The sequence below is a fragment of the Augochlora pura genome, chromosome 8 (genome assembly GCF_028453695.1).
Source record: "Augochlora pura isolate Apur16 chromosome 8, APUR_v2.2.1, whole genome shotgun sequence".
Taxonomy (NCBI): domain Eukaryota; kingdom Metazoa; phylum Arthropoda; class Insecta; order Hymenoptera; family Halictidae; genus Augochlora; species Augochlora pura.
The window spans coordinates 9,297,863-9,324,431 of NC_135779.1; the positions used below are offsets into that span (position 1 = coordinate 9,297,863).

The following is a 26,569-nucleotide window of genomic DNA, read 5'->3' on the forward strand; positions in this document are numbered from 1 at the left end:
ATAATTTACAATAACTAAAACGGTTTTATTTGGGAAGTTTTGTAATTAATAAAGCTTTCGAAACATATTACATATAAAACAATCAAAATCATTCAGGAAGTGTTGGATTTAGAAAAATTGTACATGAAAATCAAGTTGCACAGCCTGTTTACCTCATTTTTGGAGGAGACACTGAACTGGACTGTGACAGCTGTCATATCAAAAATATGATCGTGATTTATAACTTCTAATATAGACAATTTGACCGATGTCTGCATACTTTATTTCAGAATTGTACTAGTCGTGTTTTATATTCAAATTGTTCGCAAATTAATTACATTCGAACTATTCTCATAAAAAAACGTTGTAAACGATGACAATGGGCGATGAGACTCCAGTTGCATCACTGGTTCTTCCTGTAATTTTAAGACCAATATTAATGAAGGTAGTTTAAATCTTTGAATTCTTTTTACCATATAAAATCTAATTTTAAGGAAAACCTAAAAAAATTGATTCATCATAAGGAATCAAACTGTTACTACATATTTCTTGGTTCAATTGCAGCTAGAAAGGCAAAATGTACTGGCTGCTCAAAATCTTCGTACAGCATTACTGAAAGCTGAAAGTTCTCATCCAGGAATCACACATGACTTCATTCTTGGTATAATACGACGGGCTGAACTTAATCTTGATATGAACGAAAGTGTTTTGAGATTGCAAGGAGCAGCTTCTGATTATGATGGTATATGAGTATTGACAATATATATTAAATAAGATTGAATGAAATATTGACAATATATAATAACATTACAATTTATTTAACTTTCTGTGTTACAATCATAGTTGTAGAATATAGATCAGCTAGATCTGAAGATGCTTTTCAAGAACTAAATCGTAAATCAACTTCATTAAAAAGAATACTTAGTCGAATTCCTGATGAAATAACTGATCGTAAAACTTTTCTCGAAACAATCAAGTGTGTATTTATATTTATTTATTCCATTTATGTGAAAAAATTTTTGTTGTTCATTCAATGTAACATGTCCTAAATATTTCCAGAGAAATAGCGAGTGCAATAAAAAAGCTTTTAGATGCAGTAAACGAGGTCAATGCATTCATTCGTGGTTCTGCAGGAAAACAGGCATTGGATCAGAGGAAAAGGGAATTTGTTAAATATAGTAAAAGATTTAGTAATACATTAAAAGAGTATTTCAAAGAAGGACAGTAAGTATTTGTCACTTTGGTCTTATTCATAGTGCTTTCAACTGAAATATTTTAATTCAAATTTATAATTTTTACAGAGCTAATGCAGTATTTGTGAGTGCTTTGTACTTAATACATCAGACAAATATGATAATGCTCACAGTAAAAGATAAGTGTGAGTAATGAATATATAATAACAAAGTTACTTGTAACTATTATGAAGTATGTAATATTATAATTTTATCGATTTTGTTATATGTTTGATAATAGAATTTAAATACCATTTGATATAAAATCTATATCATTATTTTATATGTATTAAATTGTTATAACGTCATTGTAAACAAATGAAATCATGAACACACGAAAACAATTCTAATAGAAGATATAAAGGTTGTCTTAATGCAATATATTGTTATTTCATGTAAAATTAAGATATATGTTTAAATGAACTGTTTATTTTGAAAGTGATCTAAATTGTTCGTCACTTTTTGTTGTTGATTGCAGTACATGTATATTATTCACTTAAGAATTGACTTTATTTCAATAAGAATTGTAAATTTAAGTATCTTACATACACTTATGCAGTATGACACATCGATATCATATACACGTATTTTTTAAGTTTTTCTTTTTAGATGCGAACCTTTAAATATCTCAATTTCAATACAAATGGACTTAGGCAGTTTCAAAATAAACAGCTCAAATATGATAGAGTAAGAAGAAAATTGATTTTGAAGAAGAAAAGAATAGATTTGGAATCAGAAAGACACTTCTCCAAATGTATAAGAAATAAAAATTACTTTATTGATAACAAATGTACACAAATGTGTTGTATATTTCCCACTTGGAAAATTGAATGGCTTGGCTATCTACATCCTCATTGTAATAACAATGACAATGAGTAACAGTAAGGGTTAGTGGTAATTATCATAATGAACATTACTGGAAAATGTACAAATCTTCAAGCACGTTTGCTATCTGAAAATGCTCGTACAATACTGCCAACGCCACTAATATTGTATACTTTTTCATGCCAGATTAACAAATGACTACTGCTACCTTCTGTGGGAATTTCAAATCCCCGATATATGTATTTCATTAAAACATCCAATAGGTCACTATCTAATCGTGCTAGACAGTCTTCCATTTGATTAGATTTTATACTTAAGAGAACCTTCAAGGTTAAATTCCTTGCATTATCCTGCAATTTTTAAGAATCTTTAATACAATCTATTGATTATACTCAAACAGTAATATGTTTGTTCAAAATGAAAATATAAGCTTACAACAGATCATATAAAGTGAAGTTTTACGTTCATTTGAATATCAAACAGCAATGTAAATTAAAGTAAAATATAAAATACTATGCTAGTGAAATATTAGTTTCAATTATTAAATAAAAAACAATGAAAATGTATGACAGTGAGGTTACCTTTACTTGTTGATTTTTACATTCAAGTGGAGCAGATTTTAATACTAAGATCAAAGCTTCAGCATTCTTACCCTTGAATAAACATTAAGGAAACTACAATGGATTGTAACAAATTGTTTAGAAGTAAGTTATGTATCAATACAAGAAACATCAAAAGGATATTGGCTAAGAAGTGTCAAAACTTCACTCTCGTCTGGACCAGTCGGTCCTCCTAATCCTCCATCCGCATCCTCTTCTTTAAAGTTATTATCACTGTATTGATCTACATCAATTTTTCGAAATGCTGATGCTGACGAATCCTTTTTGCCATCGTTTCGTGACATTTTGACTAAGTGCTTGACGTTTCACAGTGATCACGCCCGGCTTATCAACTAACGCTTTTAGAATGAGTCTTCATTGGTCTGTAAGCATAGAAATATATGAGAGGTGATATTCCTGTCAGAAATTTTCATATTGTGACCTCAAATTGGGTGACCATGGTATGCTACATACAGCCAGCGTTGCCACTTCTTTGAAATAATATTTTTATCCCTTGCTACGTGTCATTTGATGAAAGAAGAAAAGAAGATCGGAAGCATTGGAAGTTAACGTATGTATATATATATATTATATATTATAAAAAATATTTCACTGTAAACAATCTTAGTTCTTACCACTTTTTATTGAGAAACGAAAATTCCATCGTATATACATACATACTAAAAATGTAATACAGTGATGAGATCTACTCCTGCACACTTTTCTTACTCCCTAAGCTAGCGCACACGTTCCTACCATTTTACTGCCTATCTAATCCGCTGTGGATCCTGTCTCAGCAATCAGTCAGCCAATCAGAACAAAGAAAATTTCTATATTGATCTTTGCTAACGGATTACCGGTGTTGCTTTTAATGTAATAAGTATAGTTTATGTATTGGTGATTTTAATAATATTATGAGTGTTCCGAAACTTGTTAGTGAATTATATAGTCCGAAGATATTGTGGTATCAAACGGATGTTACGGTTGTCATACGTATCTTACTACAGGATGTGGGTGACTATTACCTACGTGTTGAATGTGATCATTTACTATTTAGGTACTTAATATGTAATTTATGTGTATTCTTATGGAATGTAATAATATATCCTATTTTTAGCTGTACCATAAATGGAAAAGACTATTATGTCATTTTGTACCTGTGTGGAACAGTAGTAGCAGAAAAAACAATGCATGAAAACAAAGGAAGAGAGCTCAAGATTACATTAAGGAAGGCTCATAAATGTAGTTAGCTTACAATCATTTTATATTTAATTATTTTGCACTTCATACTTATGCAGTTTGTACTTATCTTTGACAGGGACGGAATGGCCAAGGTTACATATTGAAACTGAAAAGAAATCTTTAATTGTACCAGATATGGATCATTTGTATAAACCTTGCTGGCTTGACGATTCTAACAGAATAGGTAATCACTGAAGGATAAACAATGATTTGAATAGGATAAATAACGTAAATTTTATTACAGAGAGGGAAAGCTTTGCAGAATATAAACGACGAAATAATATATCACAAATTATGCCAGATGTACCATCTTCTGATGAAGAAGAATCTGATGATGATGTAATGGATATGTTGTTTATGTAACAAACATTAATGCAGTATTACCAATATCTATGTACAAAGTTATAACAAATTTTGTATAATCTGGTTTGGAAAGAAAATAACTTGCATACAAATTTGCTCTTAAATTCTACTAAAACATATTTTTTACTAAGATATTTAGAGTAAACTTTTGTATAAATTAAATACTTTTAAAGAATGTAAATGTTTCCATACTTCATTACTGTGAATTAGTACTGTGAATCAAAGTATTCAATAATGTTTCAGTACAAAAATTAAACAAGACAGCTATTCGGACGTTTTATCAGTATGAACCCATGAATATATGGACTACACCATTTTTAAGTGATTTGTAATTATTGCAACATTTGCAAACTAAATAACACAAATTTTTACCATTTTGAAAATAGTGTCATTATTATCTACCTCGAAATAACGCTTCTATGACACTTCTTCTGTGGATTAATCTCTGCAATTTGTTGTCCATGTCTTTTTTTTTTACTAACTTAATCATTTTGCCACAAATAGCGCCATACTATGATTGTAGATATAGAATTCCTCCGTCGGCAACATTTTCCATCAGTTGGTGCGTTTTAACACCGCGTCTAATGGCGCTATTCTAAGGTAAACAAAAATGGCGCTATTTTTAAAAAGTAGATATCACTAACACTTGTATGACACACAAATTTTAATGCTTTTTCGTTGAGAATTTTTCACTTTTCTCGACTCGAACGAAAGCTGGAAGATTACATTTTACAATTGATCCATTTAAAATTGTAGGAAAATTTGAATTCATGTCAACAAACTGATGAATCTCGAATGAAATCTATATTGGATTTCAATCACAAATGTTTGTAAGGTAGTAGATCTACACCTGTACTTCGTCTATGGTCATATCTTACAAATTTTACTGCTTAAGAGGCTTCTGATGTTTCTAATGGAATCAACTTAAAAATAAATTTACCATAATATCAATTATAACATGAGTTAAATGTGAATTGATGAGTGTTAATAATTAGTAGAAAATATTTATCAGGAAGCAGGACTAGCGAAAGAAAATTCAACTGCAAAAGTGGGATAGTTTTACGATTTCCATTACATCCAGCAGAGGAAGTGGGAGTTCAATGTAAAGTGTCTGAACATAGTAAGTTACAAAATGTCATGGTCCTGTGTGTAGTGCAACCTATTTTGAAGGGTGCTGTACAATGGGCGTTGCTACGTCCGCGAAAGGCTAGGAATATCCATCATGTTACTCGTTGTCCTGCGACCCAACTTGGTCTATGTCGAATTCGACTTGTTCCGTGGCTTCACTTCCTAGCGAATTTTTATACACATGGTCTGTGGTGTCCTCTCTGCGTAAGGGCGGCCGATTAAACAAACAAATAGAAAGGAAAAGATGAGGGGTGTCAGGAAAAAGAAGAAACAAAACAGTTGAAACACCACGCGGTGATCCTAGTCGTCTGACGCGCACTGTGATCTTACCCTACAGGGGAACAGCTTCGGGATATGCCGCTACCTGGACGGGGCGAATCGTCAACAATACGCTGATCTGACATAACCGCAAAACCTTGTGTTCGTGTTGCATTTCGACGCTACGATCTCATTAGTACCGAATGTGCAAGATAAAATACTTGACGACACGACAGATGTACAGCTACTTCCGGAGTTTTCCACCGCACGTAAGTTGTAAGTGTCGCTAAGCATTCTTCTTTTTTCTTCCTCGACTTTCAACCAAACGACGATCGTTAATTTCGATAAATTTCTGATTCTTTTATTTCTTGGGGCTATTTCTTGTTTTGGGACAAATCAATGATTGAAAAATTCAAATTTGCTAACTGTCGTTGGATTAATTTTGATGTACCGTTGTAACGGTTTTCTTAGCCTCTATCAATTGATGAAGTACACGAATATGAATCATCGAACGGCGGAATCCTAAAGAAAAACAATTACGTTGTGCATTACCCCGAACCTTGGCTGTTACAAACTGTTCCGCTAAATTATTTAGTGCATGCTGTAGCACTGCCTTTCTTTAGTTGTTGTTAGTTTGAAGCCTACAAAACAGTAAGTCGGTTCTGTACTCTGCTTGCAAGTGAATAATGTCGCAATGATTCGCAATGGAACCATTCTAGAAATATTCAAATTTATTTGACGAAAATATCAAAGGTGACAGTGTTATTTATTTGCTCAACGCTTTCTAATAGTTGTTTAGTTCGTTTTTCAAAACGTTGCAGTTTTCAACTTGTTTCTGCCACACTGTCGATGGGCAATTATATGGATTATTTGCTTAAGGTGCAAACGACTTGTGTGACTCATCAAAACAAACTGAACACTTGCGAGAAGCATCAATTACAAATCGTTCTTTACCTCCGTTATAATTTGTTCTTATGTAAAGAATTAGTGTCGAATTAATATCGACTTATCAATTAATTTAATATATTCGCGTCCAGTTTTGAAGTCGCTGTAAACACATGTAAATATGTATGTTTAAATATGCAGTATTGATAGCTAAATAAAACATTTTATCGTAAATGAATAAATGAACAACACGTGTCGAAAAATTGGAGAATAAAAATGAAAAATTTTAGATTGAATCTAGATGAACGGAAAAAATAATAAATTTAAATTATTGTCATCAATATCATAATTTAACATAAATACTTTCGTCACAGGTACATTCGCTTCTAAATATAATGACTTTTTTATGTTCATTTTGCATGCGGTATCACTTATAATGTTTTATTTTATCTCACTTACTCTAAATTATTGCACATTTTTTCGTTATTAACGGCTATTGTCATAGAGCAGTACACACTCTAGTTATTTTACCCTTGAATAGATGCTCGTGTGGATATAAGATGCTCGAGTGATTCTTGTCACTTGGGCCTTGAGTAAGTCTGTTAAAGGCGGTAAGAATCATTGACTGTAGGCGCATGCAACTTTTAGAGACTACATCACACGTCATACATGTAACGTTCTTCGTACTTGACTGTTTCTATGTAGAAAACCGCGGTCCAAAAATATACTTTCAATGTTTTGTTCAGGCAGCTTACAGTTCTGTTGATTCTACGGGTGATTTTGAAACGAGAAACATCGGACGCCATTTTCAAACTTTGAAATCGGCAATTTGGTAAATATATGTATATGGTCACTTAACGAAGTATTTCATGAATCAATCAACATAATTGTGTGTAAATAAAAGCCTCGCACGTTCGCTTTCGAATTTATTTTGAACAATTAATAAATTTATTAAGGAAGAAAACATTAGATTAAATTTATCGCCGCGGTGAACGAGCGTGTCACTCGAACACTTTCGCTAGCACTTACAATATCTACGAACGGAATGCATTACTGAGTAGTCGACACTGAAATACGGAATGCTACGAAGTAAGTAGAAGTCGTTTCTTGTTCTCTAAATTTTACAATGATATTTATTATATTTAGTAATGTCATTTTACTTTCTAAAATTAAAAAATTTATGATCATAATTTATCTTTTTTAATATTATATTATAATGCTCATATAATATTTTTTAATACAATATAACGAAATTACTCAAATACACGGGGTGGGACAAATAAAGTGTTACAAAGCCATATCTACGTTATCGTTAATGATACACGACAATGCTTGAGGAACAAATTGTTTGGTTCGAAGGGGCACATGTTGTGGTGGAAATGGCTTTTTTTAAAGGTCATATTTTTTGAGATTTCAAGGTCATCGATGTTTTTTCAAATGGAACTATGTATTTATTTTTCGATGACATTATTATCGATTTTAAGACGAATCCAGCGACCTATAACTCAAGGTCATTCTAGTCGCGCAAAGTATGAAAATAGTTGAAAAACCGAAAATATCGCAATAATCACTTTCACAGGATCCACTCACCTTGGTATGGTTCTACCTACCAGATGTGCCCCTTCGAACCAAACAACACCCTGTATAAAGCTAAATGCAATATTAATAATCAACTTTGGTATGATAAAGTTCAAAGCTTGGAACCATGCATAACCCAACATCACATTGTGAAAAATACTGTATTGACTCGCGTCTTTTTTCGCGTTTACTACAGACGACACGTTTTTTAACTTGATCTTTTTTTGATACCTCATTCGAATATATAGACGGAAAATGTCTTTCAGTAATTCTTTCAGGATTGTTATAATTTTGTGCAACTAACCATTTCATATAAATAATTGTCTTATAAGAGTTAAATGAAATTTGTAAACAGTAATTTTGTCGAGCATATAAAGTATGCAATAAGAGTATACATATCTTCGTACCTCAGCGCCCACTTTTCCAGAGCGTATATATTCGCTCTTCGTATATGAATGGTCATTCTTCGAGGGCGTATATATACGTCCGTCGGAGCGAAAGGGTTAATTACATACTCAACTGCTTTGAAAGTTGAGTGCACACAGAACATTCTAGTGTTGTAAATAATTCATGTGCTATTGCAAAATCAAGGTGCACAGAAAAATCGTTGATATCTGGCTAAAATACTTTCACTTGACTGCTAATATCAACTTATTGCCTATATTTCGACTGGACTGTGTACATTATAGATAGAAAGCGATTGTTCTTACAATATGTTCCGCTGTTGCTGAACAGGTGTTTTATTAATTTCATTTGAATTTACTCATCGTTACGTGAGTGTAAAACGAACGAAGATCATATTTTCTGTATACTCGAAATATTCATGAGAAACATAAATGTGTTTATACATCGTGATTTAATCGTGTACTCGACATTGTTGCTTTACGAAACAAACAGTAAAGTGAATTTAATATTGTCGACGCAGACAGAAATAATTTTTACAATAAAAAATTTGCTATAGAAAATCGCGGTTTTTTAGAACATAAACATAAGATATTCTGTGTTCAATGTTCTGGAATGGTGAGTCAGTCAAGCGGTTGGTATCAATGTTTCATGTAGAGCATAGCCAGGTTCGAAGAAATAATGCAATGAAGAAATGTTTTTCTTTTGCAGCCAGGCTGAACAACATATGATGAAAGGGTCTTGTTAGTATGCTGGATAAGCGGCGGCTTCATGCCTCCGCTTCGTCGCCATGGACCCTGATCTTTGTGGTCGCTTTGGCTCTGACTGGATGCTTCTCGTTCTGGCTGCACATCGACGGCTCCGGCTCCTTCACACCGTACACCAGCGGTGCTACGGCGCCAGGCTATCTGCTGCTGTTTCCTGGAAACGTGACTCCTTCACCGCAACCTTATTTGCTGAACGAACTTTCGTTCGGTGACAAATCCACGCTGATCGACATCAAAGATTTCAGGTTCACGATCAATCACGATCCATGCAATCGCACGCATCCATTACTGTTGATGCTTGTCCATTCGGCGCCTGAGAACTTCCTCAAGAGGAATGTCGTCCGTGAGACCTGGGGTCAACAGTCGACGGATGTAGCGCTCCTATTCCTGGTCGGCTCCTCCAGTGAGTACCAGACTAGACTGGAGCAGGAGAATAGGAAATATAAAGATTTGATACAAGGCAGCTTCCTCGATGCCTACAGAAACATGACTTACAAACATGTGATGGCGTTGAAGTGGGTTACGTATCATTGTCCAAGTAAGATAATAATTTGACATTCATTATTTTATCTATATATAGAAAAGATAAAAGACCTTATATCTAGATTATGATAATATATGTACATATATTGCTAGCAGTTAACATCAAGTTTGTGTTACACAATAGTTTGGGTTGTTAGCAGGAGTTGTCAACTACACACGATTCTCAGACTAACCTTATTCTGTTATTTCAGGTGCCAAATATATACTAAAATTAGACGACGATGTTTTTGTTCATATACCCGCCATGTTGGATTTCTTAACGCGCGACCTATCACCTTGGGGTGCCAGGCGATTGATACTTTGCGACCTCCTTTCCATGGGCACTGTGAAGAGATCCTGGCGTTCGAAATGGAGAGTCTCGCCCCAGGAGTATCCTGGAAGACATTATCCTGTATACTGTGCTGGATGGGCTATACTATATTCCCCTGATAGCGTGTTTCTTTTATATCGCGAAGCCCAACGGGAGCCGTACTTCTGGATCGATGATGTCCACGTAACTGGGACTTTAGCTAGGAAAGTAAATTTAACTCAAACCTCTCTGCATTATCTGGTTTTAACTACCGAGAACATGCAGGATCTTTTGACCAATCCGGGTTCTCATAGGGAATTTTTATTTGGACCACCTAACTTAAATGAAAACGAAATAAGAGCCTTACAAAGTCTGGTCACTAAACCACGGCCTAGCAGTGAAAGCCTATTAAACTAACAGTATGTATTACTGAAAATTTTCATTTCGAATGGAACACAGAAAACTCCCGCCGCGTGTTCGTCGTTTCTCATGAGTATCCTAGAATGCTGGGTGTCAATTCTTTTGCACTAATACTCACATCTTACGTTGCGTTCGTATGCTCAAAGTGATTTTACAAATCGGGTCAGACATTGCCCCCTCCCCCCGTATCCTTTCTTTCTCAATCACTGTACATGTATTTACATAGCAATTCAATGTTAAGAAGACGAATAATTCTGTGTACATATCAACGTATTATCTATTTCTTTTGAAATGGAGATACTTCAGGTGTTAATGGTACGTGTGTACGTGGAATCTGTTTCGGAGGATGTCTGGTTTAATGTGAAACGCGCGCTTATACACGTACGACAATTTTTGTACATATCATACACTTGTGACTTATTTACGCATAATTAACAACTTACTTTTTATTGAAGGTTGAAGGGCTCATTAACACCTTGTAGGAACAGCGTGTCTTCGTGAATTAAATAAATACACGACGAAAGTAAACGATGGGCAGATAGAGATCAGATTTGTGAGAGAAATTTATAGATGTAAAGTGTTTCATAAAACGAGGACATGATCCTCCTGAAGTGTCCATGGTCACCGGGATCGTGCACAAAAGAAACATAACGGATTCGATTTTAAATACAAATCCACCTGTTATGAAACACGCTATATATTGCTATATCAAAATTTAAGATAACAGATTGTTATATGAAAACTTTGACGAGTCAAATTAATATTGTTATGTAACAATAAGTACAACCCCCCAAAACAAGGGTCCATTCGCGGTTAAGAAGATGACAAAAATTCTTGCTCTTGTACTGTGAACCGTTCCTCAAAGCGCGATCTGATGAAATTCGATTTCTGAGTTCCTTAAGTGATCGAGTGATATTCAGGAGTGCACAGCATGGATCAACACACATCTTGTTTCTACAATTCATTATCAATGAAATACCTCAGTGTTTATAAACGTGTGTATACATATATATATATTTCTCTTATATTCCATCTTTTTTTGACATTACCGTATGCAACGAAAACAATAAACTAGCGGAAATCTGTAGTATATTTGTATTGTATTTCGGCTCGATTCATACACATTTGTAAGGTCACATACAACGTGAAAAAGAAAAAAATGATTGTTGGTTTATATGCGGTGCTCTCTTGATTTTCGTCAGCTATGATTTTGACGGTTTTGATGATGGTTATTTATTACTTACTTATTTATTTTCATATCTACCGATTAAATAGCAATACTTGTCGTCGCACTGTGTGAAATGGAACATATCCCATTGTATTGTCGAACATATACACATAGTGTAATACGATGTAATCTTTGTGATGAAGTAAAATACTTATAATTTCAATAAACCACGGATTGTTTCAATTGCACGTTATCTATAGTTGCTTCAGCTATTTAAGCGATCGAAATGCTTATTAATATCCCGCGTCACGTACATATATCTGAAATATCTATACAGGAAGATTGATCTATAGAAGAGATTACAGAAGCCGCGCGGAAAAGTATTGTATCGTGGACGGGTATAGCGTCGTGCTTGACAGATCCTCGCCAGATGTCACTAATAGCCGGTCGCTATATTGATCAAGGTAGATTTTCTAAGGACGCACGTTGATAAGATCTCATATTTGTCGATTTTACGAGAAATTCGTCGCGAAACGTCAAAACACATGTCGCCGCGAGTTCTCGGGAGGATTTTACGCACGCCGTCTTAGCCTCGTCATTTTTGCTTATGACGTCATTTCTGAATTACACAAGCGTCACTAGTGAGTCTGTTGTGGAAAATTTTGTCGGATCTATGGTAGTGACGAGCGAACTCTGTTTTTCCTAATTAAAAACAGACTGGATCTCTTGGCGAACCTCGGGATAGTCTGGTGACAATTTGATCAGTTATTTGACAGTGTTTTCAACCGTCGACGAGGACCCTGTTTGGACGAAGTGAGTAACCCCAACTCCGCCTGTTCTTTTCCTCCGATCATTCCGGTGGCAGATCTATATTTGTTGTGTGCTTGGCGAGATTGTAACCGTATTGTCGTGTATATTGGCATTTAACTTTCGCGTCTCTGTGAAACACGGTACATAACCCGTTTTGTCGATCTCACGAGCGGCACGTACGTATTTACAAGAATGATAACTTACTTGATCGCAGGATCAACTCGCGACTTCTATCGAAGTTCGTGTCAATAACAAAACTGGCTGATATTGTCTGTCTTGCGATTAAGTTCGATCATGTCAAAAATACAACTACAGATCGTGTTGTACATATATGTGTACATATCTTACATTGTTGAGCATACCGTATGTTGACTATAGTCTAATGTTTACGAGTATTGTTTTGTACACTGACAATTGTCATCACTGTCACATTATTTTTTTTTTATTTACGAGACACAAATAGTGCAATTTACTATGGTATCAATAGTTTTGCAGGTATTGAATCACAAGTGTATCAAAATGTCGATGCAACAGTTCTGTTTGCGGTGGAACAATCATCAACCAAATTTCATCTCAGTGTTCTCGAATCTTTTAAACAACGAGACCTTAGTTGATGTAACACTAGCTGCGGAAGGTAGACAGCTTCAGGCACACAAAGTTGTTTTGTCGGCTTGCAGTACATATTTTCAGTCATTGTTCACTGTTAATCCTTGTCAACATCCGATTGTGATATTGAAGGATGTAAAGTTTTCCGATCTAAAGATTATGGTTGATTTTATGTATTATGGTGAAGTGAACATATCACAGGATCAGTTACCATCAATCATAAAGGTATATAGCATTTCTAAATTATAGTTAAATGTACCATGATGACACAATTATCTTATATCCTTTCTTTTTTAACAGACTGCAGAGAGTTTAAAGATAAAGGGTTTAGCAGAAATGCACACACCGTCCTTAACAAAGTGGCCAAGTGCTGGTAGCGAAACTGGTGGAGGGGATCGTGGAGAATCTTGTTCCCCCACTCCATCTCCATTGTCACCGTCATTTCGTAGGAAGAGATTAAGAAAATCATCTACATGTTCCACGTCTGGGTCTGGTGATAAACCAGAGGAGATAAATGAAATTACTTTAGTTGCTACCAATATTGTTAAACCAGAACCTTTAATTGTCACACAAGAAACTGGTGAAAATCTTAGGAGACCAGTAAATACTAACACAGAATCTCAAGGCAGTATTGATGAGGATCAAATATCAATTGTAAGCTTATCACATTGTTATTTTATACACTTGTACTTCTTAAATAACTATAGAATACTTCATGATATAATTTATTTTAGATGAGCAATATGGAGAATAGTTCTGCAACAACACCAGCACAAAGTGATGGTTCAATACAGGATGTAAGTCAACAGTCAGGAGGGAATGTTGCACAGAGTTCAGTTTCTTCACAGCCACCCGCACATCAAGGTAAGTAATCTTTTGTTGTGTATGCAGAGGCAGATGTTATTATAAAAAACTCAATCAGGGATATCAAGCAATGTAAGGGAGGTTCATATACATCTAGGCAGACTAGTGTAGACAAGCAGGATTAATATTACATTAATCTCTTGCGCTGGAACGACGTGCTACGCACGTCGCTTTTTGTTTATTATCAAACTGAGAAAGATCTTCTACACGCGTTGTTTGTTACTATTTTCTAAGATGGTAATAACATACAATCTGTAGATTATACACCACTACGTCTGCAAGCAAAACAATGGGGACATTTTCCTATAAACGTTCCACCGACAAGAGGTAAATCAAGACCTCAAAGAAGGTGTAAGGTATGTGCGAAACACGGTAAACGCAGTGAAACCACTTGGGAGTGTAAGAAATGTCACGTTGCATTGCACATTCCACATTGTTTTGAAACTTATCATACTGTATCAAATTATTAATAAAATTCTTTATTACACTGTTATTCTTGTCTACATTTATCTAAATAGTGTAATTATATACATTTTTAATATGCAACTTTTTTAGAATATATATAAATGGAATTTCAAGTAACAGTTTGCTTTCAATTGTTTTGGACACTTTTGTTGCGGACAAATAATTAATTTCCAGCGCAAGAGGGTTAATTAAAATTATACTGTTTCTTATTTATATGCTGCATGAATTAATGTAAATTTTGAAGCACAAATCATACTATTTCTACGATAGATATCTATTAAATCATCGAGAACAACATTGGAAGCGATATCAATATTGTAACACTTATTGAAGATGTACAGTTGTATGGTGTAAAAAACAGTTAAAAAGTGAGAATAATTATGTCCTTTTTCTTGATGTACTGTACAGCTATATGGTTAATAATTTCATATTGAGATATTCAAATGTTTTTTTGTATATAGCGAACAATGCATGAAATGTATCTATCACACAAAATACCTCTGCAATTTAGTAGTTACATGCAATCTATACCAAGTGTGGTGGGTATCGAAACTGCATGTCGAAAGAAATAAAACTTACACACATTATATGCTGGCACAGATGCGTTTAAATGTACTGCACAAGGAAAATCAACAGACGTTTGACATGAAAATAGAGCGAAAGTACCACGAAAAAAGAGAAAAGAAATGAAAATTGGTTGTGCAATATTTTCAAGGCTAGACTCATTCATGAAATTCATCATGGTACACAGATACATAGCACACAATGTATAATGTTCTTCAGAGGACAACGAATCACCCCTTTTTAACATTGTCAAGTGTGTATGTGTGCCTTACTTTGTCCTATGATTCAACAAAGTTATACATTTTTTTAATACTTGAAAATGAAAGATGATGTGCTTTAAAATGTATCTGTGCCATGCCACGATTCTATCCTCGATATATTCATATATATATTACATTCACAAACTCTTACATATATTTTTCGATTTTTTTCTGCTTACAGCTTAGCATTGTTCCTTCTTTTCCCACACATCCATAGTAGCATAAAGTATTACTTCTCATTTGAACTAGGCAGTTGTTTAGCTAATTCAATTTTAATAGATCTTTATAAATTCACCTCTGATTTATCAATTTTAGCTATCATTTCGAACATCTCAGCTACACAGAATATATATTGAGCATCGCCTAGAAGTATCAATTGTTCTCAGCTAAACGTACATTCTTCAAACACATACATAATTAGTACTTATCATTACATTTAACGAAAACATACATAATATTAGCCAGTCGAACTAATTCCTGTGCTCTGACCAAAGATGAACCGGTCTGTTCCGCAGGATTGCAATGGACTATAATGGAGCACACATATCCACGTTTCGCTCTGTCCTCGTGTCAAACGAATCTGTCGATTCAAGCATCATCAGCTTTTACCACGCCCGAAATAACAGCTTCCTCGACCATCAGCGATCAGTACTCTGGTACCAGCACGACTGGTTCCAGTTGCGCCCTGACGAATTATCCGAACCCATCGCACGGGACGTTGCAGCACGCGACGTCGAGCGGCCCGTCTCCGTCTGTTCAATGCCCGAGCAACTGTCAGAGCCCGTGTGCCAGTCCGCAAACCGCAATTAAAAGGAAACGATCGACGAACCCGCAGGCGGACGAGAACTTTATCAGAGCGTTAGACGCGGTTCGTTATGGCGGCATAGGATTCTGTAAGGCGGCTAGGATGTTTGGCGTCAACAACCGGACGCTCTGGCTAGAGTACAAGAAGCGCGGTTATCCGAACAATCGGCCCAGCTTGAAGTCCCGGGTCAAACAGGAAGTGAACTCCTCACCGCCGCCAGCCCAGTCCGCGCAACCTGTTAACTCGCAGAGCCCTACACCAATGGGCCCACCCACTACTCCGCACAGCACACACAATACCCACAGCACGCACACTATGCTGACCACCCACAGTCCTCACACGATGCTGAGCGGTTACATCGACAGCAGGCACACGGACTACGCGTTGCCCAGCACAACGATGCCGATCAATTTGCACGGCGTTAATTACAACGCGATGTGAGCCTGCCATAACACGGGTGCCGTGGGCACTTGTATAGACGAGCTTGAAAAGTATTAGATCCCCGTGTGGTCACACACGCATCAGCTGTTCCAGTAATACTGACTTTGTCACAGACTTTGGAATAGCTGTTGTTTTAAGGCAAACCTTAAGTCATTCGAACGATTTTGAGTTATTCTGATATCTAAGTTGAAATTTATTTGTATACCCTATACCTTCATATACTCGGTCAAGAAGTATGGCAATCTCATTCATGCTAGAGTAATCACAGTGCCTTTCGAGTGAAAACCACCAATGGTATCTTTTATACTAAAGTGAGTTTCTTGATAATTTATTAATCATATTTTCTTTCATCTGGTCAACTACAATTAACATAATGTTTTTGTTTTTTATGCTTTGGTATGCTGAGTTTAATCAGTGATCTATCCATTTGGATGTTCACTAATTGTAACTGGAAAGAGTCCAAAATAATTTGATGGTGCATCTTTGGGAAACGAAACCAATGTTGTTGTCAATATCAATGAACAGCCTTAATCAGAATTTATTTTTATCCATTTTTGGTTTAATTCTTAATTGTATTAGTTGTGCTTTATTCGTAATTTCTTATTTTAAAGAGCAATATTAAACTGCAATACAATTATAGGGAAATGTAAGACTTTATTGTATCTGAAATATAAAAATGGGAGGTTTTATTGGGGGAGTATATGAGGGTCGCGATCAAACATAAGCTATTTGGATTAGATTCATATAATACCCACATTCGCATAGTTTTTGGATTGATAACGATAACGAATTATTCAAAGTCATAAACGGCAACGTCTCCAAAATGCAATCTTGTGACTTATGTTGTTTTGCCTTACGACCACGAGTACACGCATGCATCGTGACTTGTCAAACGCAAAGACACATGGTTTTTAGATATCTTTTTGCCTATATGTACTTGTACGTAACTATAGGGAACATGAAAATAACAACGGATCTCAAGAAATGACGGGAGGGGGTCGGTTCGTACTTTATACATCAGAAGTTTTTTACATTAGTGTACTCGCGTTCAACGAAGTATGTCATTGTTAGCCTATGCTAGAACTCGTTCACTTTTTCCTCTACCATTAGGGAGATTTCTCATTATTTATTTTTTATGTACATGTCTATATATATATATATATATTTATTTACAAAAATGATATACGTACAATGAAAGCACTGATTTATGTTCTAATTCTTAGTCTCATTTATATATTGACAAAGTATATCTATGTATGTCATTGTTTCAGCCTTTTTAAAATCAAATATCAATTGTTGAGGAATTTTTAATACGTTATAATCACTTTTAGGAGTGTCACGAAGAACAGAAAGATTAAAATTCTTGTAAATATACATAGCACAGCCATTAAAATATCGATTAATACGCTTCCAATGTTCATGTCTATGGATCTAAATGGACCCAGGCATTTTCGAAGGTTTACGAACCTTTATGGGGCAGTCAACGAGTTCCAACGACATGCTTTTATTGACCGCAACTCTGTCCACTTCCGGAACGTCCGGTCGCGGGCAGATCGAGTTCTGAAAGAGGTTCCTTCTGTTGAAACGTATCGTTTGGGATCTAAATCGCGCGACGAGATATAAAGCGCATTTGTTTACGATTTCAGATGTTTATAGACGAGCTATGGAAGAATACTTTTTATTCATAATTTAACGTTTCTATCGTCCTTATTATCGGTGCGCGGTCGGCCGTTTGCGTTCGACCAACTTTAACTGCTGGCCCGCCGGCGTCGTATAACTTTTGTACATAATGAATAAAATAGTCGTACGAAAACGATTAGATAGACGAATATATCATGTATATTAGCACACAGTTAACATTACGGAAACTAACGATTACTTGTCCACGAACGGATCAAACTAGAACAGGATCTGCCGTCAATACATGTATTACAGTTGATTAGTTGTTTCGCGGATCTTACTCAAATTCTACAGAACAATCGAATACGAAAAATTCAGCCACGTGGGTGTACCATCTTCATTTGTAAATGAGTGCAACACAAACGGATATTTTGTATTTTCAATTACGCTTAGAATTTACATTTGAAAATATTAAATCGCGCTGGTACGCCCGGATGTGTGATTGTAACAGGTTACAGGGTATGACTAGAAATTTTATACGTTCCTTCTAATTATGTTAGTCGTCACCGGATCGAAGTGCAATAAAAACAGTCGTGTACGTCTCGTATTAAGGTGTTTTCCTACGTATGCATTATCTTAATAGACGTGTAATACATAATTTGTACATAAGTGAAAATCTTTTGTTACGCGTTTATGGCTATACATGGTGAACTTATAAAAAATAATAAAGTAATGCATGTATTGAGAAACAGCTCTACAATACGACCACCTTGTCATTCATTTACGTCGAAGAAATTGTGCTCGTTTAACATTTGATTTCGAACAAATGGATCATTTATAAAACGATACCGTTTCCATTACGTTGACAGCATCGATGAATTATCCTGAAATTTATATGTAATTAAGGCGTTAGTACATATTCAGGGACCTGTGTCCAGTGTTTAGTACTCAACTAGGGGTAATGAATTTAAATAACGATTGTAAATATCATTGATCATCCGAGCATACACAATTCATCGGCCGTGCGAACAAGTTTTGTTCAGTTACTTTACACGATTTCTACGATTGCATTTAAAACAGTCGCGGCGAGAACCTATTCTTGTATTTTATTACACGCACGTACTTAACTCCGTGAGAAATGGCAATTTTGTTATCGTCTTCCTTATCATGGTTGAATAATCGAAGAAATAGGATCGCTCGAGAATCATCGAATCTTTAGGAAAATTCGATGAATCTTGACTTAATGGTCGCATTTGAAGCGCATATACGAGTTTTCACGCTGATACGTGTATTATAATTATCATAATCAGCAACCGTAATCGACCGGCTTGCTGATTATCGTGTGTACATCGAGCGAAATCCATCTTTTCTTTTCGCATCTGTACAAAGATTAATAAACGAATATACATATAGGTGCATCGATAAAAAAGAACTGTTGACCGCAGATGTATACAGGACTTACGCGTGACGCTCCGTCAGTGAAACGAGCGGGGAAACTAGTTTAATCGGTTACGAATTTTATATGCAGATGATCGAATTTATTGTGTCGATGTTAAGTATAATGTCCTTTATGAGCGGAGGGACGGGGGAGCTAATCAAAGTTGTTTCTGGTCGGGCGTAACTTCGTTCACGTAAGACGTAAGCTATCCGTCTTTTTAGATCTTTATTTATGTAGCAACTTTGGTAATGAAAATAAAGTTTCGTTTAAAATCTTCGAGGATCAGAACAAATGAAATTGCAACGTTTATCTGTGCCCGCATATCAATAAGTAAGTTCCCATATCGTTGTTATATTGTCGATGTTTGTTCCAGATAACAAAAGAATTATTTTTATTATTTCATGCGTGTAGATCGCTGCACATCAGCTACCCTGCATTTGCATTTCATCCCCACGCGCTTACTGCTTCGATGTGTGCGTTGTATTCACATTGTTTTCAACCTCGTCTTAATTACCTGTCATTTAATAGAAAAGCCGCACAATCTTCGCTTGTACTTTGCATAATTTTATATTAATTCCCCGAGAGATACATAAAGTTTTTAATTCGATCTACGATCTCGAACTTATCGAAGAGATCTTTGATAATTGTCGTGGAAATTTTTAAATATTTGTGGACTCGCACTAAAGCTGCAAAATTGCACTTGTCGATAGATCCATTTAGGATTAAATGGAGAAATCAATCAATAGTTCGCAGGATAATATTTCCCGTACGAATATTTAAACTTTCGCTGAAAATAAAGCTGAAAGATTGCATTTCGTGATACATCCACCCAAGATTTAAAAAAATTTTAGCGTCACCATAAAACTCTACTCTACTACCTCATACGGTCTTACCGATGAAGAATCTCCAACATTCACCCGAATCTCAACTTTCTCATTCCAGTAGTGTGCAAAGCAGCGGTTCCCAAAAGATGCCGACTATTAATGCGCCAGCCTCGCGTGAAGAAGGAGCCGAATCACCTGTCCCCGGACAGCGAGGGCTGCTCGCCGCACATCGTCTCCTTGTCGATGAGCACGCCGACCCTGAATCTACCGCAAACATCAAGATCCTGGGAGGAGCCACGGATCTCTTCGCCTCCGCCATCGATCGTTGTAAACCAGTCGAATCTGTTGGCGGTGACCACCTCGGCGAACCTGTTGACAGTGCCACAGCCGTCCTATCTGACGAAGCAACACTCTCATCCGCTTTTGTCCAATCAGCAACAATCCACAAGCGGCAACGTGTGGATCCACAGACAGCACTCGAACCCCGAGTTTCCCAGGAGGACGACCAGCCCCTCGATAGTCGTCGAGCCGGCACCCGTCGTTAAAACGGAACAAGAAACATCGGAAGAACAGTCGACAGCCTCACCCGAGGCTGCCGGGTCCACGTCTGGCCTCAGAGCAGTGAAGACCAGCGAGCTCATACGAAGCTCATCATCCCCTCAGGTGATTATTAACGAAGGATCCTTGGCTCTGGTTCGATGAATCTAATAATTAATCTTAGAACTACTAGAGAAACTACAAAATTTTCATATTAACACTAAATTAACACCAAAGCATGAAAATCTTAATAGTTTCAGTAATTTTAAAATAAAAAAATGTAAAATCGGTTATTTTTACCGACTTGATAGATTTATTGTTAAATATCTGTAACGATTGTTTGAACCAACGTTAGTAACCTATCTAGACCGAAGAATGTTCTGCGTTTACGAAAGTAATTTTTGTTAACGAATTCTTTGCAGACCATAAGCAGGGATATCAGAGAGACACTGAGCGACCAACGGCTAGGTCATTGTCCAGTTTTGCGTCCCGGTCCAGCGTTAGGTTGCAACCATTGCTGGAACACGATCGACGCCCATGGAAGGATACTTCGCCGAAAGACGAAATACCATTGTCCAGAGTGCCAGGCGAACCTCTGCATCGTCCCCTGTTTCCAAGAGTACCATGAACAGCGTCGCGAAGTGAAGCTGAAGCCCTTACCAAAAACTAGTTCCGTCTAAAGTGCTTTCAAAGCACAATTTTTATTGCGAATCCTTGAACAACATTAGCTCTTTTTCGTCCTCATCGGACTGGCCAGAGCGAATGTAATTTCTGTCGATGTTTAACGACGATTTTTTTGGATACTCGACGATTTTGATGATCGGTCGAGATTGGATAACTGTTTGGGGAGTTTGGTTTTCTCGGTCAAGAATCTGTTTCTGTACGGGAAGGCGGTCGAAAACGACGACGGTCGTTTGCCTTATCAGATGATATATTGACGAAGTGACTCGATAACGAAAGTTCCTGAAGATATTAATAGAGAGTTAGGGTATACATGGCCGTAACCCGTTGGAGAGTACCCGAGTCTTGGAGTATTTGAAACTGTCTTGTGTTACCACTCGAGTACTGTTTTCCTTTGTTACTTCATATTGTCTCCTGCCCTTGTGGTTTGCCCACATTTTGTAAATTGAAACGATTGCCAAGCTTTCGATATTGACGAACCAAGATAAACAGTTGTGAACTTTATGATCACAAAGTAGTTGATTACAGACTGTATTCCAGATTGAGATTATTTTCCCACTGCCTCATACCTCAAAAGATCAGCTCATATCGTTTATTATCTTTGGAACTGAGAACATCGTGTTTCAGGAGTCGCCCCGATTTTTCTGCTTTTTCGTTTCGGTCATGGCTAGGGATTTTCCAAGGAGTAAGTATAGCGTGTTTGGAGAGAGTGTCTTTGGCGTAGTAGAGAAGGAATAGTTCTTTGTGGATAAGCGAGGCGGCGAATCGCCGCTGTTTCGCTTCGTATAATTGACATGAGGCCGTTATAGGATCTCGTTAAAGAAGCATCGTGCTTTCACTGAGTCCACGTGTGCGCCTACAGTCACCTGGAAGAAGAAAGCGACCCTCTTTCTCTTGTATTTTTTTACTCCAACAGGCGAGCATCCCGAGAATTATCGTACCTCTTACCAGAAATGGGCAAAACGTTATTTACGGAGGTAGAGAGATCTGGTTTACTACAATTTTTGTTTGACCGAGTATCAGATTGATAGGAAGTAAATGGTTCGTGTTTGTAAAGACATGATTCTCGAGAAACGTAATTTATAACGATTTTGCAAAGTCTAAGCTCCGTTAGACTATAAAATCAATGGGAATAATTCTACGTGTTTTGCAGTGGCACTAGAGACTGTAGTTATCCCGATATATCCCAAGCAGCCATTTATTTACTATTGATCGACGTTTACGTGTGTTTAGACAGTCAGAAATAGAATGACTGTGACTTACAATTAGACAATTTGTACCATGGTAATGCTAAACCTACTTAGTCTTACGTTTTCTGTTCCGCAATTGTTTAGATTATAAGGATGTTTGTTGATTCCTTTGCGAAACACATGTTACGATAAAGATCGATGAAAATCTAAACCTTATTATTTTTATAAATTATCAGATAGATTTCGTGCTTGGTGGGTTTAGTGTTAATCAATTTGCCCATCTCTGTGCCCAATTCCTACACAAGAAACGCGACCGCAAATCCTCGTCGTTGCCGTGAGTACGACGATTTCGCGAGTAAACGTATTTCTTATATGTATTAACTGTGTACCGGTTAACGATAGATCGTCGACCCGCTCGACGGAACCATGAATTTATCCCCTAGAGATATATTCTTGCATAGACATCGTTACTTAGTAAGTATTTCTATGACGTAACTTATTTATTTGTACGCGTGTAAATAAACTCGACAGCTGTGTATATATTTTTTACGGACAAGTGGCTGGGGACGAGACCTCGAAATAATTTATACAGGGTGCGAAGAGAATTGACGCTGCATTAAGAAAGTTCGATTATTGTATATTTTACCTGTTGTCCACACATTGTACGACGAACCGTGAACGGAACGATGGATCCTTCGGGATTGATCGTCATTCGTTACCGGAAGAACTTGCGACTCATGCATTTATCCAAATGTGCTGAAGGGGTGGCTTTCGATTCCTCGTGGAAGCGAACGCGTAATTCACCTTCCCGAGAATAATTTCTCAACGGTCTGGAATTTTTCTTAAACGAATCTTTATACGGACTGTCTCTTCTTCCTCGATCGTTTGGAACATTTTAGTTTTTTTTCTTGATGTCGTCGAGACTCTTTATGTTGTTATATTGTTGTTGTCAAGATCATTAAGAGAAGATTCATAATTTCATCGAACTTTTGTTGTTTACGATCAATTCAGACCATTTCTAGTTCAGAATCTAGAGGTAATTGAGAAGACTAAAAGTAATTTTTAGTTAAAGATCAAATTCCGTTACTTTTTGTTGCCCAATCGTAAAGCTATTGTTCATGACAAAATTAAATGGGACAGCTTGTATAATTATTAGCGAGTGCAAGGAGCAATTTCGAGGAGTAAGCGACTCTACGATGAAATCTTCATTCAAGAGGCGTTCGTAAAGATTTTTAACATTTTTGACACCGACCGTTTGCGTCGTCCGCAAGAAAAGTTGTCTTTCGTTTCTCAAGGATGATCTCAACGATACAATTCATCGTTGAAGAAAGAGAGAGAGAGAGAGAGAGAGAGAGAGAAAGAGATAGAGCTTAGCGCGCAGAAATGCATTTTTCCTCTCCCTCAGATGTCCCGTAAGTTTCTGCAATCACCGGGACGCTAAGCGTCACAGATGTAGCATACGGGCAATATATTTTTCTTGACGTTACGAGTATACTATGCGCAGTTGTATCGATTAATTATATTTTATGTAAATCTAACCGTAAGATTCGTAAGTGAAAAATAAAAGAGATTGTGATCGAACCTCTGACCCCCTACATTTCATTGATGGCCCTTGTTACAAAATATGAAATAAAAAACGTTCACATTTACAATATTTAACAGCGAGCTAGAACGTGAAGAAATACAATTTTTAAATTAATTAGGCAAATTAACGATAGTTACATTTTTAATAATCAAATATAAACCAATTTAATAATATAGAAATCACTTTAAAAATGATGTAGCAATTGTTAGCGATGTCACTGAGTCCACTGTACGTGTGCGAAGGGTTAAAAGAACTAGGGGATATCAGAACATTATCTTCAGCTTATTACTCTAGATGATAAAAATTCAAAGAATGTAAAAACGTGTCTGTGTTAAATTTCGCGACAGACGGAGTCCGCAATAATTCATCCTCTTATAGAACAGGTAGCTAGATCTAGGCCAAGTCTTTCTCACCCTATCCCGCCGGTCCGTGGACCAGCGGGACGAATCTCGAGCATTCTCTTCTTTCTATAATTCAAGCAAGCGTGTTGCTGATACACCAATAATCCGAGGGACAGTTTTTCCCGGTTTCTGCCGGCGTTGGCGGGGTCAGCCGTTTGTTTCTTCCCTCGCAAGCTGACGCCGGGAGGTAACCCCGGCCGTAACGCGACGGAAGGACCGTCATCTTGGATCCCCCAAAAGCCGCGGTGATATTGTACGTGCAGCCGCTGCCCTCGCCGACAGCTGGGACCCTCGTCTGCTCGTTCCTCTAGCCAAGAATCCCCAGGATTTCGATCGGCAACGAAAAGTCACGGATTAATCGTTTGCACCCTTCGCGCCCTTGGCACCGTGGCTGGGGCGGCTGATTTCGTTAGGGTGACGTTTAAATCACATTACGCGGACTGATCGGTTTTAGATATTCCTGTGTCTTCGAACGATGCTCCTCGATATCTTGATTCGTTCTAGGTTCGGCCACTAATGATTTTACGCGCACTCGTGCAAACCTTGTTTGGGTCATGCTCTGGATTTATAATGCTATAATGAAGGTCTGACTGGTGCGATCGAGTTGAAATTTGCAGGATATTCAGGGTATCATTGTTTCTAAATAGTCATTAAACGGCAACAGCTTTTTTTAGAACAAAATGTACAGGAGGTAAATTATTGACTCTCATCTTTTGGTGCGACGGTCTAGGTTTAGGGTATCGTAATTAGACAGCGGCTCTTAATGCAAAGTAAAAATTGTCTTCATAACCTGCAAGACATTTGAGCCAAGCACAACTCAATTTCTTTCTTTAATAATTAGAATATGTTTAAACTAATACATCAACATTCCCAGTTTCTTTTACAAATGCATAAAATCTGCAGTCTAATCGCAATGTTTAATTGACTCGATAGGATCGAGTTGAACCTTGCGGGATAGTTAAGGTACTACTGTTTCTAAATAGTCAAAAAACAGCAACAGTGTAGCTCTTTTAGAATAAAAGTTAAAGGAGTTAACTTACTAATTGTCTCCCGCTATTTGATCATGATAAAGCTGTTTTTGGTACTTCATCAAGCGCTGTATTAAAGTTAACTCCTTGCACTATAATAACGAGTCAGGACTCGTGACAAAGATTTCATGCAAGATCTACTAGATATTAATATTATTAATTTCTTTTAAATCGGCATCAAATTTAATTCTTCTGTTATCAAAGTTTCAAAATGAAAGAAAATAAAATTAACAGAAGAAACAACAATTGTTTGGTCCTACAAGGGAAAATATTAAGAACAAATAAGTGCTAATCAACGCAGCATGAAAGGAGTCGTAGTGCAAGGGGTTAAGCAGATTTTGGATTGCATTTTGGTATTAGACAAATTGTGGAACTTCATTCGTGACTGTATATAATTTCTCGAACCCCGATTTACGAAAAGAAAACAAAGTTCGCACGGCGTCCGAAGCCTGACGTCCGTTTTAAACAACTCAGCGAAGTCAATGAAAACTGTTTAGCAAGCCCATCTTTCGAACATGGTTCCACATGGTTCCCCAGACTTTCACTGGCCATCAACGTCTATTAGCAATGTAGGTGGAAATATAATTACATTGATGCAGATCGCGAAACTTGCAAAATAAAACGATTCATTGCTTGGGAAACGTCCAAAACATGGAAAGCTAAAAACGGCGAATCGTCCTTGTTTCGCAACGGACTGCAAACCTATATGCAAAATCAAATTTGTATTAATTGCAAAATCTGTGAGTCATCACATCATGTAGACATACTTAAT

At 36.7% G+C, this 26,569-nt stretch overlaps 5 protein-coding genes across 23 annotated transcripts; 4 read left to right on the forward strand and 1 right to left on the reverse strand.

Moving 5' to 3' along the window:
• Positions 1 to 144: 144 nt before the first annotated feature.
• On the forward strand, positions 145 to 1,966 carry Ccm3 (programmed cell death protein 10 Ccm3). 2 transcript variants are annotated; one of them, XM_078188971.1, is made up of 6 exons: positions 145 to 424; positions 544 to 721; positions 823 to 955; positions 1,039 to 1,203; positions 1,281 to 1,357; positions 1,821 to 1,966. In XM_078188971.1, exons 1-6 carry the CDS (start codon positions 353 to 355, stop codon positions 1,832 to 1,834), a joined length of 639 nt encoding a protein of 212 aa, XP_078045097.1. In that variant the 5' UTR covers positions 145 to 352; the 3' UTR covers positions 1,835 to 1,966. The 2 variants fall into 2 exon arrangements, with proteins under 2 accessions (XP_078045097.1, XP_078045098.1); XM_078188972.1 differs by having other exon boundaries at positions 1,281 to 1,952.
• Positions 1,967 to 4,728, reverse strand: Arpc5 (Actin-related protein 2/3 complex, subunit 5). Of its 4 annotated transcripts, XM_078188977.1 has the most exons (5): positions 3,271 to 3,429; positions 3,110 to 3,152; positions 2,780 to 3,018; positions 2,618 to 2,690; positions 1,967 to 2,386 (listed from the first exon to the last, which is right to left on the reverse strand). In XM_078188977.1, the coding sequence occupies exons 3-5, from the start codon at positions 2,938 to 2,940 to the stop codon at positions 2,147 to 2,149; spliced, it is 474 nt and encodes a 157-aa protein (XP_078045103.1). In that variant the 5' UTR covers positions 2,941 to 3,018; positions 3,110 to 3,152; positions 3,271 to 3,429; the 3' UTR covers positions 1,967 to 2,146. The 4 variants fall into 4 exon arrangements, with proteins under 4 accessions (XP_078045103.1, XP_078045102.1, XP_078045101.1 ...); XM_078188976.1 differs by lacking the exons at positions 3,110 to 3,152; positions 3,271 to 3,429 and adding an exon at positions 4,613 to 4,728; XM_078188975.1 differs by lacking the exons at positions 3,110 to 3,152; positions 3,271 to 3,429 and adding an exon at positions 4,643 to 4,726.
• On the forward strand, positions 3,404 to 4,623 carry LOC144474273 (putative ATP-dependent RNA helicase TDRD12). Its single transcript, XM_078188973.1, has 4 exons — positions 3,404 to 3,692; positions 3,753 to 3,877; positions 3,954 to 4,061; positions 4,122 to 4,623. The coding sequence occupies exons 1-4, from the start codon at positions 3,550 to 3,552 to the stop codon at positions 4,238 to 4,240; spliced, it is 495 nt and encodes a 164-aa protein (XP_078045099.1). The 5' UTR covers positions 3,404 to 3,549; the 3' UTR covers positions 4,241 to 4,623.
• Positions 4,729 to 5,139: 411 nt separating the features above from the next.
• On the forward strand, positions 5,140 to 11,926 carry LOC144474578 (beta-1,3-galactosyltransferase 5). Of its 12 annotated transcripts, none has more exons than XM_078189592.1 (4): positions 5,140 to 5,902; positions 7,258 to 7,343; positions 9,203 to 9,796; positions 9,993 to 11,926. In XM_078189592.1, the coding sequence occupies exons 3-4, from the start codon at positions 9,241 to 9,243 to the stop codon at positions 10,505 to 10,507; spliced, it is 1,071 nt and encodes a 356-aa protein (XP_078045718.1). In that variant the 5' UTR covers positions 5,140 to 5,902; positions 7,258 to 7,343; positions 9,203 to 9,240; the 3' UTR covers positions 10,508 to 11,926. The 12 variants fall into 12 exon arrangements, 11 of the variants coding, with proteins under 11 accessions (XP_078045718.1, XP_078045721.1, XP_078045723.1 ...); XR_013494758.1 differs by lacking the exon at positions 7,258 to 7,343 and having other exon boundaries at positions 5,141 to 5,902; positions 9,993 to 10,891; positions 10,966 to 11,926; XM_078189591.1 differs by lacking the exon at positions 5,140 to 5,902 and adding an exon at positions 5,944 to 6,379 and having other exon boundaries at positions 6,448 to 7,343.
• Positions 11,927 to 12,091: 165 nt separating this feature from the next.
• Btbvii (BTB-protein-VII) lies at positions 12,092 to 23,321 on the forward strand. Of its 4 annotated transcripts, none has more exons than XM_078189584.1 (6): positions 12,092 to 12,491; positions 12,976 to 13,319; positions 13,395 to 13,748; positions 13,829 to 13,958; positions 20,494 to 21,038; positions 21,335 to 23,321. In XM_078189584.1, exons 2-6 carry the CDS (start codon positions 13,008 to 13,010, stop codon positions 21,590 to 21,592), a joined length of 1,599 nt encoding a protein of 532 aa, XP_078045710.1. In that variant the 5' UTR covers positions 12,092 to 12,491; positions 12,976 to 13,007; the 3' UTR covers positions 21,593 to 23,321. The 4 variants fall into 4 exon arrangements, with proteins under 4 accessions (XP_078045710.1, XP_078045711.1, XP_078045713.1 ...); XM_078189585.1 differs by having other exon boundaries at positions 12,984 to 13,319; XM_078189586.1 differs by lacking the exon at positions 12,092 to 12,491 and adding an exon at positions 12,512 to 12,664.
• The last annotated feature ends 3,248 nt before the right edge of the window (positions 23,322 to 26,569 follow it).

Excerpts from the sequence above, each read along its gene's own strand:
- LOC144474273 (XM_078188973.1), top strand. The coding sequence starts at position 3,550 with ATGAGTGTTCCGAAACTTGTTAGTGAATTATATAGTCCGAAGATATTG. Across the intron at positions 3,878-3,953 it reads ATTAAGGAAGGCTCATAAAT|GGACGGAATGGCCAAGGTTA; the intron begins GTAGTTAGCTTA and ends TATCTTTGACAG. Across the intron at positions 4,062-4,121 it reads TGACGATTCTAACAGAATAG|AGAGGGAAAGCTTTGCAGAA; the intron begins GTAATCACTGAA and ends ATTTTATTACAG.
- Arpc5 (XM_078188976.1), bottom strand. The coding sequence starts at position 2,940 with ATGTCACGAAACGATGGCAAAAAGGATTCGTCAGCATCAGCATTTCGA. Across the intron at positions 2,691-2,779 it reads GTTTTGACACTTCTTAGCCA|GGGTAAGAATGCTGAAGCTT; the intron begins ATATCCTTTTGA and ends ATGTTTATTCAA. Across the intron at positions 2,387-2,617 it reads GTAAAAATCAACAAGTAAAG|GATAATGCAAGGAATTTAAC; the intron begins GTAACCTCACTG and ends TAAAAATTGCAG.
- Btbvii (XM_078189584.1), top strand. The coding sequence starts at position 13,008 with ATGTCGATGCAACAGTTCTGTTTGCGGTGGAACAATCATCAACCAAAT. Across the intron at positions 13,320-13,394 it reads AGTTACCATCAATCATAAAG|ACTGCAGAGAGTTTAAAGAT; the intron begins GTATATAGCATT and ends CTTTTTTAACAG. Across the intron at positions 21,039-21,334 it reads GAAGCTCATCATCCCCTCAG|ACCATAAGCAGGGATATCAG; the intron begins GTGATTATTAAC and ends AATTCTTTGCAG.
- Ccm3 (XM_078188971.1), top strand. The coding sequence starts at position 353 with ATGACAATGGGCGATGAGACTCCAGTTGCATCACTGGTTCTTCCTGTA. Across the intron at positions 425-543 it reads TAAGACCAATATTAATGAAG|CTAGAAAGGCAAAATGTACT; the intron begins GTAGTTTAAATC and ends GTTCAATTGCAG. Across the intron at positions 722-822 it reads AGCAGCTTCTGATTATGATG|TTGTAGAATATAGATCAGCT; the intron begins GTATATGAGTAT and ends TTACAATCATAG.
- LOC144474578 (XM_078189592.1), top strand. The coding sequence starts at position 9,241 with ATGCTGGATAAGCGGCGGCTTCATGCCTCCGCTTCGTCGCCATGGACC. Across the intron at positions 9,797-9,992 it reads GGTTACGTATCATTGTCCAA|GTGCCAAATATATACTAAAA; the intron begins GTAAGATAATAA and ends CTGTTATTTCAG.